Genomic DNA, 19,849 nt, shown 5'->3' on the forward strand with positions numbered 1-19,849 from the left:
GTATCAGGCTCTGTGCTGGATGTGGAGCCTGCTTAAGATTTTCTCTCTTCCTCTCCCTTTGCCCCTACCCCTGCTCACATGTACACACACACACTCTCTCTCTCTCTCCAAAAAAAGAAAAAAAGAAAATGATCCCTTTTACAATTGCATCAAGAATAAAATACCTAGTAATAAACTTAATCAATGAAGTTAAGACCTGTACAATGAAAACTATAAAATTCTGATGAAAGAAATTGAAAACACTAATAAATAGAAGATATTCCATGCTCATAAGTTGGAAGAAATTTGTTAATATGTCCATACTATTCAAAGCAATCTATAGATTCAATGAAAGACCTATGAAAATTCCAAAGGCATTTTTCACAAAAATAGAACAAACAATCTTAAAATTTGTATGGAACCACAAAAGACTCCAAACAGCCAAAGATCTTGGTAAATAACAAAGCTGGAGGCATCACCCTTCCTGCATTCAAAGTATATTACAAAGCTATAAAAGTCAAAACAGTATAATATTAACTTAAAAAGAAACACACAGATCAATGAAACAGTTCTGAGAGACCTCAGAAATAAACCCATGTATATATGGTCAATTAGTTTATGACAAAGGAGCCAAAAATGTAAAACAAGTAAAAGATAGTCTTGTCAATATGGCGTTGGGAAATTTGGACAGCTGACATGCAAAGGAATAAAACTGGACCCTTATCTTATACCATACACAAAATCAACCCAAAATAGATTAAAGCCTTGAACTAAAGACCTGAAACCATAAAACTCCTAGAATAAAACACAGGGGGTAAACCCCTTGACATCGTTCTTGGCAGTAATTTTTAAAATCTGAAATCAAAAGCTAGGCAACAAAATTAAAACAATGGGACTCCATCAAAGTTTAAGAAGTTTCTACACAGAAAGGAAAACCATCAACAAAGTGAAAAAGCAACCTATGGAATAAGACAAAATATTTGCAAATCATATATCTGATAAGAGGTTATATACAAAATATATAAAGAACTCATACAATTCAATAGCAAAGATAGACGGACAGACAGATGATAGATAGATCTCATTTTAAAATGAGTGGAGGATGGGGCACCTGGGTGGCTCAGTCGGTTAAGCGTCCGACTTCAGCTCAGGTCACGATCTCACGGTCCGTGAGTTCAAGCCCCGCATCGGGCTCTGGGCTGATGGCTCAGAGCCTGGAGCCTGCTTCCGATTCTGTGTCTCCCTCTCTCTCTGTCCCTCCCCCGTTCATGTTCTGTCTCTCTCTGTCTCAAAAATAAATAAACGTTTTAAAAAAAAAAAAAAAATGAGTGGAGGATCTCACTAGACATTTTTCCAAAAACATAAAATGGCAAACAGGTACACGCGAAGGTGATCAGCATCACTGGTCATCAGGGAAAATGCAAATCAAAACAACAATGAAATATCACATCACACCTTCTAGAATGACTACCATCAAAAAGACAAGAGACAAACAAGTGTTAGAAAGACGTGAAGGGAACCCCTGTACACTGTTGGTGGAAATGTAGACTGGTACAGCTACTATGGAACAGTATGGAGGTTCTGAAAAAATTAAAAATAAAACTACCATATGATCCAGCAATTCTACTTCTAGGTATATATCTGAAGGAAATAAAATCACTCTCAGGACGCCTGGGTGGTTCAGTCGGTTCACTGTCCAACTCTTGGTTTCGGCTCGGGTCACGATGTCTTGGTTTTGTGAGTTTGAGCCCCTCATTGGGCTCTGTGCTGACAGTGTGGAGCCTGCTCGGAATTCTCTCTCCCTCTCTCTGCCCCTCCTTCACTCATGCTGTCTCTGTCTCTCTCAAAAATAAATGAATAAACTTAAAAAAAAGTATCAGTCTCTCAAAGAGATATCAGCACCCCCACGTTCACTGTAGCAAGACATGGAAACAACCTGTGTCCATCAGCAGATGAATGAGTGAAAAATGTCACACACACACACACACACACACACACACATATACAACAGAATATTTTTCAGTCATTAAAAAGAAGAAAATCTTGCTACTTGGTGACAACATGAATTGACCCTGACAGCATTATGCTAAGTAAAAAATCAGTCAAAGACAGACAAATACTGTATGATCTCATTTATATGTGGAATCTAAAAAAGCCAAACTCCCAAAAACAGAACAGACTGGTGGTTGCCAGAGGCAAGAGGAGAAGGGTGGGGGAAATGAGTGTCAAAAGGTACAACTTACAGTTATAAGATAAGTGAGTCCTGGGGATGGAATATACAGCATGGTGACTACAGTCAACAATGCTGTAGTTTATATTTGAATGGTGATAGAACAGTAGATCTTAAAAGTTCTCATCACAAGAAAAAATACATCTGTAACTATGTGAGGTGAAGGATGTTAACTAAAGTTGTTATGGTAACCATTTTGCAATCTGTACATATTATACATGTCAAATCATTATGTTATACGTCTTAAACTAACATACAATGTTATATGTCAATTATATCTCAATGAAACGAGGGAAATTTTTTAAATTAAAAAAACCTTTTTAATAATAAAAAAGTCTTTTAGTATAAGGACTTTAGGGTATTCCTCTTGGCTTATGAAAGTCCTTTGGGGGACCATTTCAAACTTAACTTTTTGGTTTGTAGATACTTCCCAGATAATCAAGACAGTGTCTGATTCTAAAGACTACTAAGTTTTGAAAAATAAGTCACTAAAATTACATCATGGCTGTGAATACTTTATTAATTGCCTATTAAGAAATGAAACACACATTATTTTTTTAATTCCAGTATGGTTAGTTTCCTGCCGCAAACTTACATTTCTCATTCTCTTTTGTGGTGCTCTACAACCCTTCTTTCCTTTATTAGTTATACTTTCTAGTTGCTCTGCAAGTATTTAACATGTCTTCTTAAGGTAGATACTAAAGAGCAGAAGCTATGATTTGTATCTTAAAATCGCATCCAGTATTGAATATGCAATATGTGCTTAATGCATTTTATATAGTCCTCCAAAACAAAATGGCTCTAAAAGGTAAACTCCTTCAAATAATGGCTCTATATTAGTAAACACTGACACTATAAAGGATTACTGTATTGCAGAAAATCTTAAAATGGAAAAAGAGGCGCTTTAAAAAACATTTCATAAAACAAATCAAATGTGAACCACTAGATAATGAAGATGTAAGTTGGGTAAAATCCAAATGTACATTCTATGTTCTTTGGGGGGAGTATAAATGGTAAGTTGCATCTTATTCTGGATATTAAACTTTAATTTAGCATGTAGGACAAAATCTGAAAATTATCCTTGATAATTATATCTCATAGATTATCGTTCATAATCACTTACATTGCCTTTAACACTTGGTTTTGTACATAAAAGTCCATAAAGCATTATGTACAATGTAGTCTGCCAACCACTGAACTGCACTGAAGGAAGTAAGAAACGCAAGGAAAGTTTCTATGTACAAGTACGGCCATTCAAAACATTATGCCTTTAAGATAATAATGATCAGAGTCCTAGTGGTGAGCTCTGGTGATAAGGGAAATATTCTTGTGTGCCTGCAGAATTTATTCCCTTTTCCTGACTGCTATATTAAGGCTCTAGGAATTTAATACACTTTAGTACCTTTATTTGTTAGTCTAAAGATTAAACGGGATGGGAGAATCCTAGCTCTTAAACACTACAAAAATTAAATAAAGCTTGGATATATCTCCAGTACGGACAATTTCACTGTGAAATTGAAATATAACTTTAAATATCACGTTGCCTACATCAAGGAATACAAACTGTTCCCAGGAATGCATGTGACTGGGACTTGGGAAGTGGGGTTCCTGGGACTGAGTGGTGTTCTCTAATCTCGTGGCAAATGGAGCAGTTTTGGTTTCATCACTTTTACTATTGGTCTTTTGAATAACATTTAGCTTAACATAATTCCACAGAAGTGTTCAGAAAGTATGAAAATCTCAAATGTTCATCATTTCAGAAAGTAACAAGTATGAACAATAGTTTTCCTGGGCCGCTTGGTAAAATATTTTAGGCTTCGAGAAATCAATAAAAATGCATAGACTCATCTAATAGCATATAGAGTATTTTTTTAATAGGTCATCAACAGTCAGCTCCACTGTGCCTTTACCTACTTGTTACATAGTCTAAGTAGTTTAGATTCAATGATCACAGAGAAGGGAGCCACAGCAACGTATTCACATCTTGAAGAGTCTTCTCAAAAACAACACTACCTGACTGAAAGAAAAGGCTAGAGGAAAGCAAATAAGGGTTACCTTTCTGTTTAATATGTAAAGGGCAAATATTTAGCTTCTGCATTTGTGATACAAACGGGAAGAAAGAGGAGCCAACATTTATTTAGCATCTGTTATTTGGTAGGCACTATTATAAAAAGGTATCGTCATATCATTTTATATTATTTCAACAAGCCTAAATATTACTAACTCCATTCAAAAATGAAGAAACTGAAGGGCAGAAAAGCTAAAAATAACTTGACTTGGATCCTATAATGCAGTGCTTCAGTGACAGAAGCAGGATAAGAATCTGTTTGGCTCAGCTGGTATTTGTTGTTATTTGTTAATACATAAGACATTTATTTGTTATTCTAAAGATTAAACAGGATGGGAGAATCCTAGTTCTTAAACACAGTACAAAAATTAAATAAAGCTCGGATGGATCTCCAGTACAGACAATTTCACCATGAAATTGAAATATAACTTTAAATATCATGTTGCCTACATCAAGGAATACAGACTGTTCCCTGGAATGCACGTGACTGGGACTTGGGAAGTGGGGTTCACGGGACCGAGTGGCGTTCTCTAATCTTGTGGCACTAAGTGCTGTGTTTACGTGCAGAATTATCTATGTATCGGTCTTCACAACAACCCTACCAGACAGAAACTATTACTATCTCTATTTTACAAATGAGGACACATTCACCTGTTAAGAGCATATACTTTTCAGTTTACATTGTGAGAGAGAGCACATGTGCATGCAAGTGAGCAGGGGAGGAGCAGAGAGAGAGAGGGAGTGAGAGAATCCCAAGCAGGCTCCACACTGTCAGCGCAGAGCCAGATCTGGGACTCACTCTCATAAACTGTCAGATCATGGCCTGAGCTGAAATCAGGAGTCTGACACTTAACCAAATGAGCCACCCAGACTCCCTGAGAGTATATACGCTTAACCAGCAAATCATCTTTGTGAAATTTTCTACAGTTTCTAGGTTAACAAGATAAACCTTTAAAAACAGAAATCTTAAGTCAACTCCTAATTATCTGTTGTAACAACAGGAATGCTTTGGATGATATCGACTGACAGTCTCAAAAACCTTTGTGTTTGGTTTTATAGTAAGTTCCATATTCACATTTCAAGACTATGAATGGGATGCTATGGGGGTCCAATAATAGTTCCAGAAAAATAACAAGGCCATCCTGAATAATATTAGAGCAAAGAATGGTCAGAAATAGAGCCAACTTCCTAATTTGGTTCCCTCCCCTACCTAAAACCTATTCTCAGTAAGAAGCTTCATCTCTTATATTTAAATAAAGCACCAAGCTCAACCGAACCATTTCCTTTGCTCCCTACCCCTTATCTTTTCTTGCTAAGTCAAAAGAAATAATAACATGTTTTGGCCTTAAAAATGTGCAAATCTACAAGAGATCCAAAAAACTGTATCAGTACAGGACTTTATGACCTATTCTGCTTAATGATGTTGATTAAATCATCAGAAGATCTGCTGCAGATGACATACTGTAACCAACCCCCACAAAAATTTGAGTGGGCTCTAAGGGAACATAAGGTAAACAAATGAATATAGCGACTAGCAACTAAATGGCAGGGGGCATATTCTTAACTTTAAGTGTTAAATGTTATCACAGAGCAATCACACAACATCATTAGCTTTCTCCTATGTGGTCCAAAGTCACACAATAGATACTAGGGTGAAACAATTATAATAAAATATGCTAGATGTCAAATTGTGAAAATAGAAAAGAACTGTGAAATATATCCTATATTATAACAGAAAATATGATAGATAATAAATCATAAAACTGAGTTCAGAAAGAATGGGGTATCACAGTAAGGGAGATTTTAACAATTGCTTTGAAATTTTAGTACTGTATTCCAACATAAGAGCTCAGAGCCCCTTGTTAAGGAATAAGGACACATCACATCTTTGCCTGATATTTTTAGGGATTTGGGCTTTTAAAATGTAAAAATTTTGTATTTTTTCCTCTGCTTCCTATTCATAATTTAAAATATAAGGAAAACTTTACTGTAACATTTTCTCCCTTTTTCAAGACAAGCTTGGCCACAGAATAAGACTTATGTAGCTCACCTACCTTATACCCAAAATAAGACTAGCTTCTCGCCTACTCATTTTCTGTTCAAATCCTCCTTTATAGTAGGATGAAAGGCTCTGTACAGGAAAGAAAGAGCATGAAATAATTAGTTGCATGTATGAGGTGGCAGGACCTCAAACCTATCATAGCGGCAATAAGAGTAATGCATTTTACTACAAGGCAACCTGAAACTGTAGGGGGGGAGGGCACTAAACAAGGATCCTTTACAAGAAACTATGACCAAGACGAACTTAAAAAACATTAACAATTTTTTCACATTCAAATACATTGATTTTTCTACACTAAGATTATAACAGAATCAAAGAAATCAACAGAAGCAAAGGCTTGAAGTCTTCCTAAGCTCTGCAATAATTTTCTCATTGGGTAACCTTGACAAGTCATTTAATATTGATATGACACACATCTTTTTTACCCACTGGACTGGTTGATAGAGAAGGAAGAGGAAGAGGAGGAACTGACAAAGTGGGGAGGACGTCAGAATAGCAGACAGCAAGGCCAAGAGAGAGCACAAAACTGGACTGAAAGGTCACTGAAAGGTGGCTGGAAATGCATGAGCAAGGAAGACCGTAGTATCAGAGAGGCAACTAGGGGCCAGATTGTGGGGGGCCCTGTAAGTGGCAGCAATCTTTAGGATTCTATTCTCAATGGTAGGAGAAACCAGGGCACTGGAGTCATGTCATTTGGCTTTCGTTTGAAAGGATTACTCTAAATACCACGTGAAGAATAGGAAGAAAGGTGCAGGAGGGAATCAGGAGACCAGTTAAGACGAGATAACAATAACCTAGGCAAGAGATGATGGTGGTATGGGCCAACGTGGTAATAGAGGAGGTAGTTTGAAACTGGTCACATTCTAGATGTATTCTGAAAGGAAAACTAATAATTTGCTTGGCAGATTACATAAGGGATATGAAAAAGGGATTAAAGATGATGCAGTAAACACTGCTATACACGTGCAGCTCCCCCTTCAGACGTGAAGGACTTACTTCGTGGACGTTGGGGCTGTTGCTGGCAGACAGCACTCAGCTGTCAGACTCGTTAGAGGAGTTGCCTTGGCTAAAGAAAGTCAAGCTCAGGCCCCCTTCCCAGGGCAGTTTTCTATTTAATGACTGGTTGATATGGGGGGATAAACATTGTAGTTCATTGAGTTCAGTCCTTAAACTTCCCATCTATATTCACTTATCGAGTGACATCATTCAGTCTTGTGGCTCCTTGCCCCAACCTGGGACAACCACAATGAGCTACCCGTGCTCCAGAGCTCACTATGGGGTTGGCTGAGGCCTACTGCAGCCTAAATTGTCCTTCTGTCCTTCCTTCTCTTCCCTTCTGGAGCTGTTGATCCTAAAAGCACTCCCTGATGAACTACCAGCTTGCTAATTTCTGTCTGTCTGCTTTGTCTCAGTTCCAAGGAACTTAAACTGCAAATGACTTTAAGGTTTCTGGCCTAAATTGCCAAACTGCCACTAAATGACTTAGAGAGGGAGCAGTTGTTTATTGAGGGTAATAGGTATCAGGAGACTGGTTTTGGATATATTGAGTTTGAAATGTCTGTTAAATATCTAAATGGAAAAGTCTGACCTGGAGATAACATTTAGGAGTCACGAGTATATATAGACAGTATGTAAAGCCATGAGACTGAATGAGATCACCTAAGGAGTAAGAGTAGGTAAGAAGTCCAAACAGTGAGCCCTAGAGATTGCAGGTTTTAGGGGCACACAAAAGGAGAGGAATCCGTAAGCAGACTGAGTAGGACCAGCAGTAAGGCTGAAGGAAAAGCAGCCCAAAGTAAGGAAGGAAAAAAGTTTCAAACACTTCTGTAGGTCAAATCAGATGTGAGCTGAGAACTGACTGCTAGATTTATCAAAGAGGTCAAAGTCTTTGACAAGAGTCGCAGGGAGTAGGAGTGAGAGTCTGATGAGACTGGGTTTGAGGGAGAACAGGAGAGAAGGAATGGGAGACAGCTCTTTAGGAGCTCGTAACAAAGCAACAGGATGCACGAACTCAACTTTAGAAGGAAAAAAAAAATGCATCGATGACTGTACTGTATACATGTTTCTAAAACATGAAACTCTATTTTTGTAAGGAAAGATAAATAAGTGTATGTTTACATAAAACAAACTCTGAAAGTATATATACACTAAAATGTTACTTCTGGTTGGTGATGTTATGAATAATTTTTTTCTTATTTTTATTTCCTAAGTTTTCAACAATGAACACAGACTATTCGTATAATTTTTTTAAAAAGGAGGACTAAATAAAAGACCAAGAAAACAAACTTAAAAATGAGTCCCAGGGAGCCAGATCTGGTCACTTATATAAGCTGCTCTCTTTGAACAGCTTGATATAAATTTCCACCTGGGAATAATTCCCTGGCAATTAATTCATTTCACAAACACTTCAGCACCTATTACATGCCAGCAACATTTCAAAAGAGACAGGTCAAGTTCCATCCTTATCACATAGATGCTAATGTATCAATGCACCAGTGCCGTGAGGGATATGACGTACTATTTCAAGTTTCAAGTAATTTACAATCTAGAAAGAAAACTAAAAATACCCGTCTCTAAGTTGTAAGGGGAGCAAAAGAATCAAATTATGGAAGTACACATAGTAACCTGGACAAATTATACACACACATGCACATGGAGATTATATAAAGAACAAGGGGACTTCACAGAGGAATAACAGCTAGTTTTAAGTTTTCTCTCAACCGATCAAAATTTTTACTAGATACGTACCTTACTCCCTGACATTTCTGTAAGTATTTATTTACCTTAGGGAACTCCAAAATCTCAGCATAATAAACATGATAAACTGATGTTTCATGAAGTGTCACCCCACGAGTCAGAAACTCATTAGCCCTAACAGCAGGTATTGTATCAGAGCAATTGATTTACTTTCTGGTTTGCCCAGGTAGAAAAGGAGACACAGAAAAAACTACTTAAATTTTTTTTAAATTCTTTGTAATGTTTATTTATTTTTGAGAGAAACAGAGACACAGCAGAGTGAGTCAGGGAGGGGCAGAGAGAGACAGAATTCGGATTCCACAGAATCCGAAGCAGGCTCCAGGCTCTGAGCTGTCAGCACAGAGCCTAACACAGAGCTCGAACCCATGGACCGTGAGATCAGGACTTCTGCTGATGTTGGATGCTTAACCGACTGAGCCACCCAGGTGCCCTAGAAAAAGCTACTTAAAATATAGCATCTAGATGAGACTCATACCCTAAAACACTGACCTTCTTATGAGTAAGTTAATCTCTGCATATCCATAAGGAACAGTTTAACTATACAAAAACTCCATCAAATAGAGTAAATGGTTATATTTTTCTAACAGAATTTCCAAGAACAGAAACAGGATGCCACGACTTTTATGCTGCCATTTGAAATATACCCTGCACCTTACAAATTATTATTCTGTGTTATTCTATCTATAAAGCATACACATAAACAACATACCTCAAAATCATTTTCGTTCTGAAATTAGCATTAAATGCTATGGTGTCACATATTATCAAAGGAGATATGAAATGAACCAAGTTCAACAAAACTTCGTTAATTGGCTCAGCCAAGAGCTTGAAATACAAATGCCCTCCACACAACCAAAGAAGAACTATATCATTCCATAATCTTAAGAAGAAATAAGTTTACCATAAACTATAATCTCCTATTATTTACAATAATCTATTTCGTTTATAGAGCCACAGAGGTACGATTTTAATTTGCGTTGTTTCCATGAAATTCACTTAACCATAAAACAAAAGAAGTCCAATTTTTAAAAACTGTATTCAAATAAAGGGACATTTTCACAAATAGAAAAATAAAAGCCTCGGGGTGCCTGGGTGGCCAAGTCGGTTAGATGTCCAACTTGGGCTCAAGTCATGATCGCACAGTTCGTGAGTTCGAGCCCTGCATCAGGCTCTGTGCTGACAGCTCGGAGCCTGGAGCCTGCTTTGGATTCTGTGTCTCCCTCTCTCTCTGCCCCTCCCCTGCTCATGCTCTGTCTCTCTGTGTCTCAAAAATAAATAAAAACATTTTTAAAAATTAAAAAGAAAAAGCCTCAGAAGAAGATGAGTGACTTGGGTTTCTTCCCCAGGAAAAAAAATTAGGGGTAAACACTGACTGAGTTTATAACAGACACTAACATATGAAAGGTCAAGCAAAAAAACTACTGGTTCAAAACAGAAGATTGAATAAAAAAAGGTCTTTTGCTTCCTAAAGTGCCTCTGAAATAAGAAGAGAGATATTTTTAAACAGAAAAGTCCATATGAGGCCTAGAAAACAAGAAATGAGACAAAGAGAAAACCAGAGAGCTGAAAACAGGTAAGATTACAATTAAAGACACAAAAACATCACTGCAGCTTCAAACACCAGAGGAAAGTGGAAAAGCCTTCCCAGGAAATAAAGAAAGCACTAACTTTAGAGTCAACAAATATAATAATGACATCAGGATAATTAATTAAACCAGACAGCAGAGATGACCATTTCTAACTCCATTAACACAGAGCATAAGGGGCCTACCACCTGCCATTTTTGCCCTCTGGCTAAGAAAAACAACTACTAGACTGAGATGTATCTCATTGTGGGTGGTAGGTCCCAACAGAAGCAAAGGAGAGTACTAGCAGATCACACTACAGAACCCAGGAGGCCAGTGAGGGGGACAGTTATGCCAAGGAATGAAATATACACAGTGCTTAATCTTTCCTCAACCTCTCTCTGGAGGTCTCAAGCCTGCCTCTGGGTGCCTTGCTTTGGAAAACATGCCTGTTGACATAAACCATCTTTGTATTCACAGCCCACTATCAACACTCTTGTTCAATTAAAGTGAATGTACAGGGGCGACCTGGGTGGCTCAGTCCATTAAAGTGTACAACTTTGGCTCAGGTCATGATCTCATGGTCTGTGAGTCCGAGCCCCACGTCAGGCTCTGTGCTGACAGCTCAGAGCCTGGAGCCTGCTTCGGATTCTATGTCTCCCTCTCTCTCTGCCCCTCCCCTGCTTGTGCTCTGTCTCTCAAAAATAAATAAACATTAAAAAAAATTTTTTTAATAAAGTGAGTTTACCAAACTGTTATACTATTATAACACTTACATTATTCAACTCAGTCCTCACAAACATACACCAATAACCAAGGATTGTCAGACATTTGAACAAATCCAATACCACGGGGGGCAATAAAACAGAACAAAGATGAACAAGTAACAACTGGCTTTTGGAGGAAGGAGGTAAATCAGAAAGCAGAAGAGGACTTGACAATTTTCAAATTAGTATCTTATATCCATAAAAGAGTAAATTGCTATGAAAAGAGATATTAAATATTACTGAAGTAAAACATTTAGTGATGGATTAAATAACAGACTGGCCATTGCTAAAACCCAATCTGGTGATCTGGAAGATAAGCTATGGAAATACTGTGGAATGTAAAACAAAAAGATAAGAAGATGAAAAATAAGAAAGAAACTGTTCAGTGACATAAAGGATAGACTCAGAGGTCCAATGTGTCTCTAGTAAGAGTTCCAGGAACAGAAAAGAGAGAAAATGTAAAAGAAAAAATAATTAAAGAAAAAGTATAGGAGAATCTTCCAGAATAAAAGATAGGGAATTTTCACTTAAATTTCACTGAGAATACCTGTGAAATTTCAGAACATCAGTAATAAAGAAAAAAAAAAACCCAAAACTTCCATAGTTAAAAAACAAATAAAAATTACCAAAAAACTAAAAACCTAAAACACAAACAACAAAAGAAAACCGAAACAGGCTGCTTACAAAGGAGTAAGAATAAGAACACAAGAAATTCTGGCTAAGAGTCTCAGTTACCAGAAAATGTGGCTGAGAGTATACAGGAAAGCATGTATGTGAGCACTGAGGTTCAGTCTGAGCAGAGATTTTTTTTTTTTAAGTAATCTACACTCAATATGGGGCTCAGACTCATGAGCCTAGAGTTGTAGGCTCCACTGACTGAGCCAGCCAGTTGGCCCCTGAGCAGAAACTTCTGTTCTTCCCTCATACTGGCTCACCAGATTTCCAAGGAGCCAGCAGCTGATGACTAACAATGAGAGAAAAGAAACAAACCGTTTAGTAGAGAAGAACTTAAAACATTTACCATCCACGCATTCCATATGAAAAAATTACTCCAGGTAGTATTCAAGAAAAATGGGGGGAAAAAAAGGTATGAAAATACAAAGATGAGATTTAAGGACAAAATGATGTTAAATAAAGTACAGAGAAAACAAACTTCAAGAAGAAATTTAAAAAGAACCCATAGAGGGGTGCCTGGGTGGCTCAGTCGGTTAAGCATCTGACTTTGGTTCAGGTGATGATCTAGCAGTTCCTGTGTTTGAGCCTCACGGGGGTGGGGGGGATGGGGGGGTGGGGCGGCTCTGTGCTGACAGCTCAGAGCCTGGAGCCTGCTTCAGATTCTGTCTCTCTCTTTCTCACTGCCCTTCCCCCGCTCACACTCTGTCTCTGTCTCAAAAATAAACATTAAAAAAAATTTTTTTTTATTTTTTTAAATTTACTTTTGAGACACAGAGAGACAGAGCATGAGCAGTGGAGGGGCAAAGAGAGAGGGAGACATAGAATCCTAAGCAGGCTCCAGGTTCTGAGCTGTCAGCACAGAGCCCGAGGCGGGGCTCTAACTCACGGAGTGTGAGATCATGACCTGAGCTGAAGTCGGATGCTTAACCAACTGAGCCACCCAGGCTCCTTTAAAAAAAATTTTTTTTTAAAAATATAGAAACTTGAACCTTGAATGCTTTCCAGGTTCTCTTGAGCGACAGAGATTTAGTGGCACACAGTTACAAATTCCTATTTTTTTTAACAACCCTATTTGGTTTAATAATGAATCATATTAATAACATCAAAACATTGTAAATGCTGTGTTTTATGAAGTTTGACTTTTTGGAATCATTAGTGCCAAGAGAAAGCATGCACATATTTAATTTCTCAGTTTCCCTAGAATTATTAATATTTAAAGAATTGTTTAAAACACCCTTATCTTCACAGAGGTATAATTATGATGACAGTGATGATGATAAAGATGTTCTAAAAAATATTTTCACTGCAAACTGCAACAGTAGTATTTTGTGGGGGAAAACAGGGCCAGATTTATCAAAAACTGTTTCTTAACTCAAGCCCACAAAGGAAAAGGAAAGAGAGACACATTATTTCTCTATTTAGTATACCCATGACAATCTCTTAAATTATTCTACCTTATCCGTGAGCCTCCACGGAGCAGTGAAAATTTTCTCATTTTCTTGCTCTCTCTTCCTTTACAATGTTAAATAATGCCATTCTACAAAACTTGGGAGTCCTTTATTTATAGTATAAATATATCTACTGAATATCACCTTAACAGAAGAGAAATAATTTCTGAAATTCTCTCCATTCATTATTTATAAACATATGGAAAGACATAAGTAACACTGAATTAAGGAATTATGCCACTATTTTCATTCCTGTATTTCAAGCCACCATTATCTATTACCTGAAGTATCTCAATACCCTCTTAACTGGATTGAGAGCTTTTACTCTGGCTTGTTCTTGTTGACCCTCCATGCAGCAAAGTGATCATCTAAAATGCAAATCACGGGCACCTGGGTGGCTCAGTTGGTTAAGTGTCTGACTTCGGCTCAGGTCATGATCTCATGGTTCGGGAGTTCGAGCCCCGCATCGGGCTCTGTGCTGACAGCTCAGAGCCTGGATAGAGCCTGCTTTGGATTCTGTGTCTCCCTCTCTCTCTGCTCCTGCGTCGCTCACATTCTGTCTCTCAAAAATAAATAAACATTAAAAATAAAATAAAATGCAAATCACGTTGCCCCCATGCTCAAAACCTTCCAAAAGCTTTCCATTATACTTGAAGTAAAATTCGCAGTTTTGATCATAGTCTATGGGGCCTCAAATGATCTGGTCCCTATCCTACCACTATTCCCTTTGCATATTTCACTGGGGTTATTCTTGCTGCAAAGCTCATTTCCACTTCAGGACCTCTGTAGTATTTCAGTCCCTAGATAGCTCTTTCTTCAGAGATTCACATCTGCTCTCTCATCTTCTCAGTGAGGCCTTCCCTGACCCATCTAGTATCAATTCCTCTCTGCTGTTATTCTTTAAACTCTTAGCCTGATTTAGTTTTCTTATAAGCAGTCAACACTTCTACATAGTATATACTTTACTTATTCATTCACTTGTTAATTGTCTGTGTCCACTAAAATATACACTCCTAAGGTCAATATCTTTATATGGTCCTTGACTATACCCCACTCTCCACAGTAATGTCTGGCATGTAGAATGAATAATTACTGAACGAATGCTAAATACCTATTAATACTGTAGCCAAATAAAATATAAATAGGAACACAGAAAAAAAAAAAAACAAAACACACATGCTCCCTCTAATCACAGACATACATTTATAGGTCTGCAAAATCACTTGCAGTTCTTTTGGACCTGAGTTTAATTATTTGTCAGTATGTCATCCTTTGAAAGTGTGGTCATTGTTCACGGCTAACTAAGCCTCACAAGCCTGTAATGCCTTTGCTAAAACAAGTCATTCATTCTCCAATTGCTGCAAGCCAAGTTGATCTATCCCATATCTGCTTCTATTTCCCAGAAGTCAACGATTATGCTGCAACGCTTCAGTGAGTTTTCTTTGCATTGTGTCCAGTAGTTACAAACCAGTCCACTACGCAGTAGCTTTTAAGTATCTACTATCATTCATTCTTCACTTACATTTAGCTCAGCAGAGTAGCTACAATGCCTATAGATGAATGTATAAGCCCTATAGGATTTCAGGATTGGAATCTTATAATTTTATGTTTGAAATGATCAGGCGGTGGTACACGGGGATCAGTTTCAAATTTTATGATGAAATAAACTCTTGGGTAAGCTCCATCAGGGCAAGGAACTTGTCTGTTTTATTCATCAACTATATCCAGCTTCTACCACAAGAATTAATATAGACAATCACTAAAAGAATTAATATTAATTAAACAAGGAAGATAAATTACCTCAAAGTTGGTGTAATACTACTAAGAGAGATATAATAATTAGATGTCAAAAGGAGGAATAAGATTAGAAATAAAAATAACGTGACTAAGAGACTGAAACAAATCAATAAATAAACACCCCAAGGGTATCATGAAGAAAGTAAACTACAAATGTTGAAAAATCTAAGACATTTTCTAAATTACTATCAAATATGGCATATAAACAAAAATCAAAACAAGCCTTCTAACTAAAGCCATCTTTAACTCACAGGAGTGGAAATCTTCTTTGCTGTTTCTGTGATTACTTGTTCTAGAGGTTTCCAGATCTGAAATGCATAGCGACCTAAAAAACAACAGGAATAAGAGCAAACATATTTTCCATAATATGGAAAGACAATACCCACAAGGTAGTAACTACAATATTTATCGATAGTTTCTTTTCTATGTATTATTTCAATAACTATTTCAAAATTTACCAGAAAGTTCTATTTTTCCAAATGTCTAATTTATTGAATGGAGGAAGCATTTCATTTTAACATAATTAAAATAGTTATTAGATTGAGGGATGTCTGGGTGGCTCAGCTGGTTCAGCATCCAACTCTTGCAGGTCAGGTCATGATCCCAGGGTCGTGGGATCGAGCTCCTGCATTGGGCTCTGTGCTGAGCATAAAACCTGTCTGGGATTCTCTCTTTCTCCCTCTGCCCCTCTCCCCAGCTCACACATTCTGTCTCTCTCGAAAATAAAAAATAAAATAAAAATAAAAATAAAGTTATTATTTATCAAGTTCTAATTAATGATTATAAAATTAGAAAATGTCAATGTTTATGTATATCTTCTATTTATACCATATGATAGGTAACAAAAAAAAAAAAAACAAAACATCCTAGTACTCTAACACAAACTATAGATAAAGTCCTTTTATGTATGTGTAGATTCACACATCTGGTTATTTGTACTGATTTTCCCAGTGATAATCACTTTGAAATACTTAAGAGAACAAATACTATCTAGGATCTGTAAAACATAGGAACAATTTTAATGGAACTATCTACAAAGTAAAAAGCAACTATGTAAGAAATATTCACCAAAGATATTTACTGTCAATTTCTCATCAAATTTAACTATTCTCCTAAAAGCATAATTTATTTTGGTGCTTTCTTTTCTTAGGTATCCTAATAATTAAAACTCCTGAGTCATCAATAGCAAAACAGGTCCCAAACTATTTTGAGGGCATAGAACAAGAATAAAATATTACCTGATTAATTTACCTTTTATACCCTAATCAGCATTATGTACCGATCAACAGTAGTGTCTCTCTTCCCAAAAGTCTTACTAGAAAACCCACTATGATACTCTGGATTTTATTCAATTTCCAACCATAACCTTCTTTGCAAATCAAGATTTCCACTGGGAAAGCTCAATTACATACACCTCTTAGAAATTTCCTGTCTAGGGGCGCCTGGGTGGCTCAGTCGGTTAGGCGGCAGACTTTGGCCCAGGTCATGATCCCACGCTTCATGGGTTCAAGCCCCACGTCGGGCTACGTGCTGACAGCTCAGAGTGTGGAGCCGGCTTCAGATTCTGTGTCTCCCTCTCTCTCTGCCCCTCTCCTGCTTGCACTCTGTCTCCCAAAAGTAAATAAATATTAAAAAAAGAAAACATTAAAAAAAAAAAAAAAGAAGTAGTTACCTGTCTAAACACACTATTATTCCTGTGCAAACAACATGTGAAAAATAGGATGCTAGGTATGGGAGATGGGAAATAGTCAATCCACATAGAAGAGAAAAAGTTCTTGACCTCAAGGAGAGCATTAAATAAAGGGAAATTAAGTTAAATAAGTGACACTGAATAAGTGAGAGCCTAACTCATCCAAACCTCTTGTCCTATAGATGTCAATTTCCATCTGATTCTACAATAGTACACAGTATAGCTTTTAAATTACCTCAAAATTTAAAATATAAAAGCACATATAATCAGGCAGTCTTGATGAAAAAAGTAGGTAAAGTCTTCAACAAGTGACATCTGAAGGTTTACTTTAACCATAAACCAGAAGACCTAGTTCCAACAAGTCTAAGTGTACTTTCTCCTAAATTCCATTATTCAGTTGCATTTGGCTCTGGAAGAGAGCTGCCTGCTATTAACATTCTAGTTAGTAATAAGAACTTGGCAAAAGTGTGGTATGTACACAATTCACACACCAATTCTTCTCATTTTAGAAAGAAAACCCTGGCAAAAGTACAGCATCTGTCTTTAATTTCAAATAAAAATCTTCCATTTGAATTTCAAAATAACTATACCAATTCTGCTAAAATAGTTGATACTAAAATTCACGTTTCATGTTTAGGGCCAAGTTTGTCAGAATTCCTTTTTGGACAATAGTCTTCTCAGAAAACCTCAGTGTAGTCATCACGATGAGACACAAGACGTTGATGGCACAAAGACCAAGAGAATCTGAACCACTGATCTTGATTTTTAAGTGTTTATGCTTAAGGTGCTTTAAGAGAACTGCATGAAATTAAGTATCATATAAAACAAAACAAAACAACAATCTTTTATGTCCCATTTTGCAATTGGATCTTACCAACTCCATATAACCACAATGGAATGTAGCTTCACTTAAAGAGAAGATCCAACAAACAAAATCAAATCCACGAAACTTAAGAGACACAAATGCTAAAACAAAAAATGTAACGAGACATGCTCTCAGATCAACATCTGATTAGGAAATAGCTATCCAATTTACAACTGGAAGAGATAACAATTTTGCTTTAAATTTTTATAACTATTTGGTGATTTGGACAGTAAAAGAAATTCTCCCAGGTTTTCAAAAGAAATTACACCAATGTGTTAAAAAAAAAATGAAGTAATTAATACATTACAGGGAATAACTATACTCATCAAAAAAAGTGACTACAGGGGCGCCTGGGTGGCTCAGTCAGTTAAGCATCCGACTTCGGCTCAGGTCATGATCTCGCGGTCCGTGAGTTCGAGCCCCGCATCGGGCTCTGGGCTGATGGCTCAGAGCCTGGAGCCTGCTTCCGATTCTGTGTCTCCCTCTCTCTCTGCCCCTCCCCCGTTCATGCTCTGTCTCTCTCTGTCTCAAAAATAAATAAAACGTTAAAAAAAAATTAAAAAAAAAAACAAAAAAAAACAAAAAAAACAAAAAAAAACAAAAAAAGTGACTACTCAGGAAATGTGACATCTTACTGCAAGAAAAAAACAAGAATAAACAAACAAAAAAACAAGGGAGAACAGAGGAACCCCATATCAGTTACATTGCTTCATACTGAACAATGTTTTTATTTTTTATTTTTATTTATTTATTTTTTTTAATGTTTTATTTATTTTTGAGACAGAGAGAGACAGAGCATGAACGGGGGAGGGTCAGAGAGAGGGAGACACAGAATCTGAAACAGGCTCCAGGCTCTGAGCTGTCAGCACAGAGCCTGATGCGGGGCTTGAACTCATGGACCGCGAGATCGTGACCCGAGCCGAAGTCGGCCGCTTAACCGACTGAGCCACCCAGGCGCCCCTGAACAATGTTTTTAAAGTACATTATAGTTCAAGCTAAAAAAAAATACTATGAAGATCAACTATTATTGGGGCTAGTTTTCCTAGCTTCTTATTGTTAATTTTCTTCACTACACAGTTATCTAGCTTTTGCTACACTGACAAATGTTCAGGGACTATAAATGGAGAAACAAATGAGAATGTATAATGTCTTAAAACCCAAACCTCAGAATACAGAGGGTATCCTCATGAATCACTATAGAAGCTATTTGGAAATATTTCTCCTGCAACATTCATTGAGAAGTATGCTTTACTTATCTTACCTGCAAAGGCAAGAGTTGCAACACCCAGTCCAACAGCTATCAAACTTCTTGCCTATAAAGGAAAAAAATGATTATCACTTACAGTCTTACACTGGCTTTTTTTTTTTCTTCAAGTAAACCATTTAAAATAATGAGAATAATTATGTTAAATACAACATTTTACTCAAGCTCTGCTGTGAAAAACAGAATTTTTTTTAAATCTGCAGTGTCTATGGGATTCTACCTGCTGTGTACCATATTGGCTAATTTTCAGTGAACTTGGGGCACCTGGGTGGCTCAGTCGGTTAAGCATCCGACTTCGACTCAGGTCATGATCTCATGGCTCATGAGTCCAAGCCCCGCGTCAGGCTCTGTGCTGACAGCTAACAGCCTGTAGCCCACTTCAGATTCTCTGTCTCCCTCTCTGTCTGCCCCTCCCCTGCTCATGCTCTATATCTCTGTCCTTCTAAGTAAATAAACATTAAAAAAAATTAATTTTCAGTAAACTAAAATTATTCTAGATTTCACTTAATTTCTGTATATATGAATTCATTCTACCCAAGATCTTTTATGCTAAAATATTTTCTATAGGTTATTCTTAATAGTGGTTAAATATATTTATCTTCTACAAAAATAGAAGGAACATATTTCCTTTATATTTGCAATAGCATTTGCTATTATTTTAAATTTTGATAAAACATTAGAT

At 37.0% G+C, this 19,849-nt stretch overlaps 1 protein-coding gene across 1 annotated transcript in view; it reads right to left on the bottom strand.

The window, feature by feature from the left end:
* Nucleotides 1-19,849, bottom strand: part of DNAJC15 (DnaJ heat shock protein family (Hsp40) member C15) — a 68,401-nt gene that overhangs the window by 20,210 nt on the left and 28,342 nt on the right. The window contains exons 2-4 of the mRNA XM_042926302.1: nucleotides 19,165-19,216; nucleotides 15,600-15,673; nucleotides 6,332-6,408 (exon numbers count right to left, since the gene is read on the bottom strand). Coding sequence (XP_042782236.1) covers nucleotides 6,332-6,408; nucleotides 15,600-15,673; nucleotides 19,165-19,216 — 203 coding nt within the window. The remainder of the gene's footprint in view (nucleotides 1-6,331; nucleotides 6,409-15,599; nucleotides 15,674-19,164; nucleotides 19,217-19,849) is intronic.

The sequence above is a fragment of the Panthera leo genome, chromosome A1 (assembly GCF_018350215.1).
Source record: "Panthera leo isolate Ple1 chromosome A1, P.leo_Ple1_pat1.1, whole genome shotgun sequence".
NCBI classification, from domain to species: domain Eukaryota; kingdom Metazoa; phylum Chordata; class Mammalia; order Carnivora; family Felidae; genus Panthera; species Panthera leo.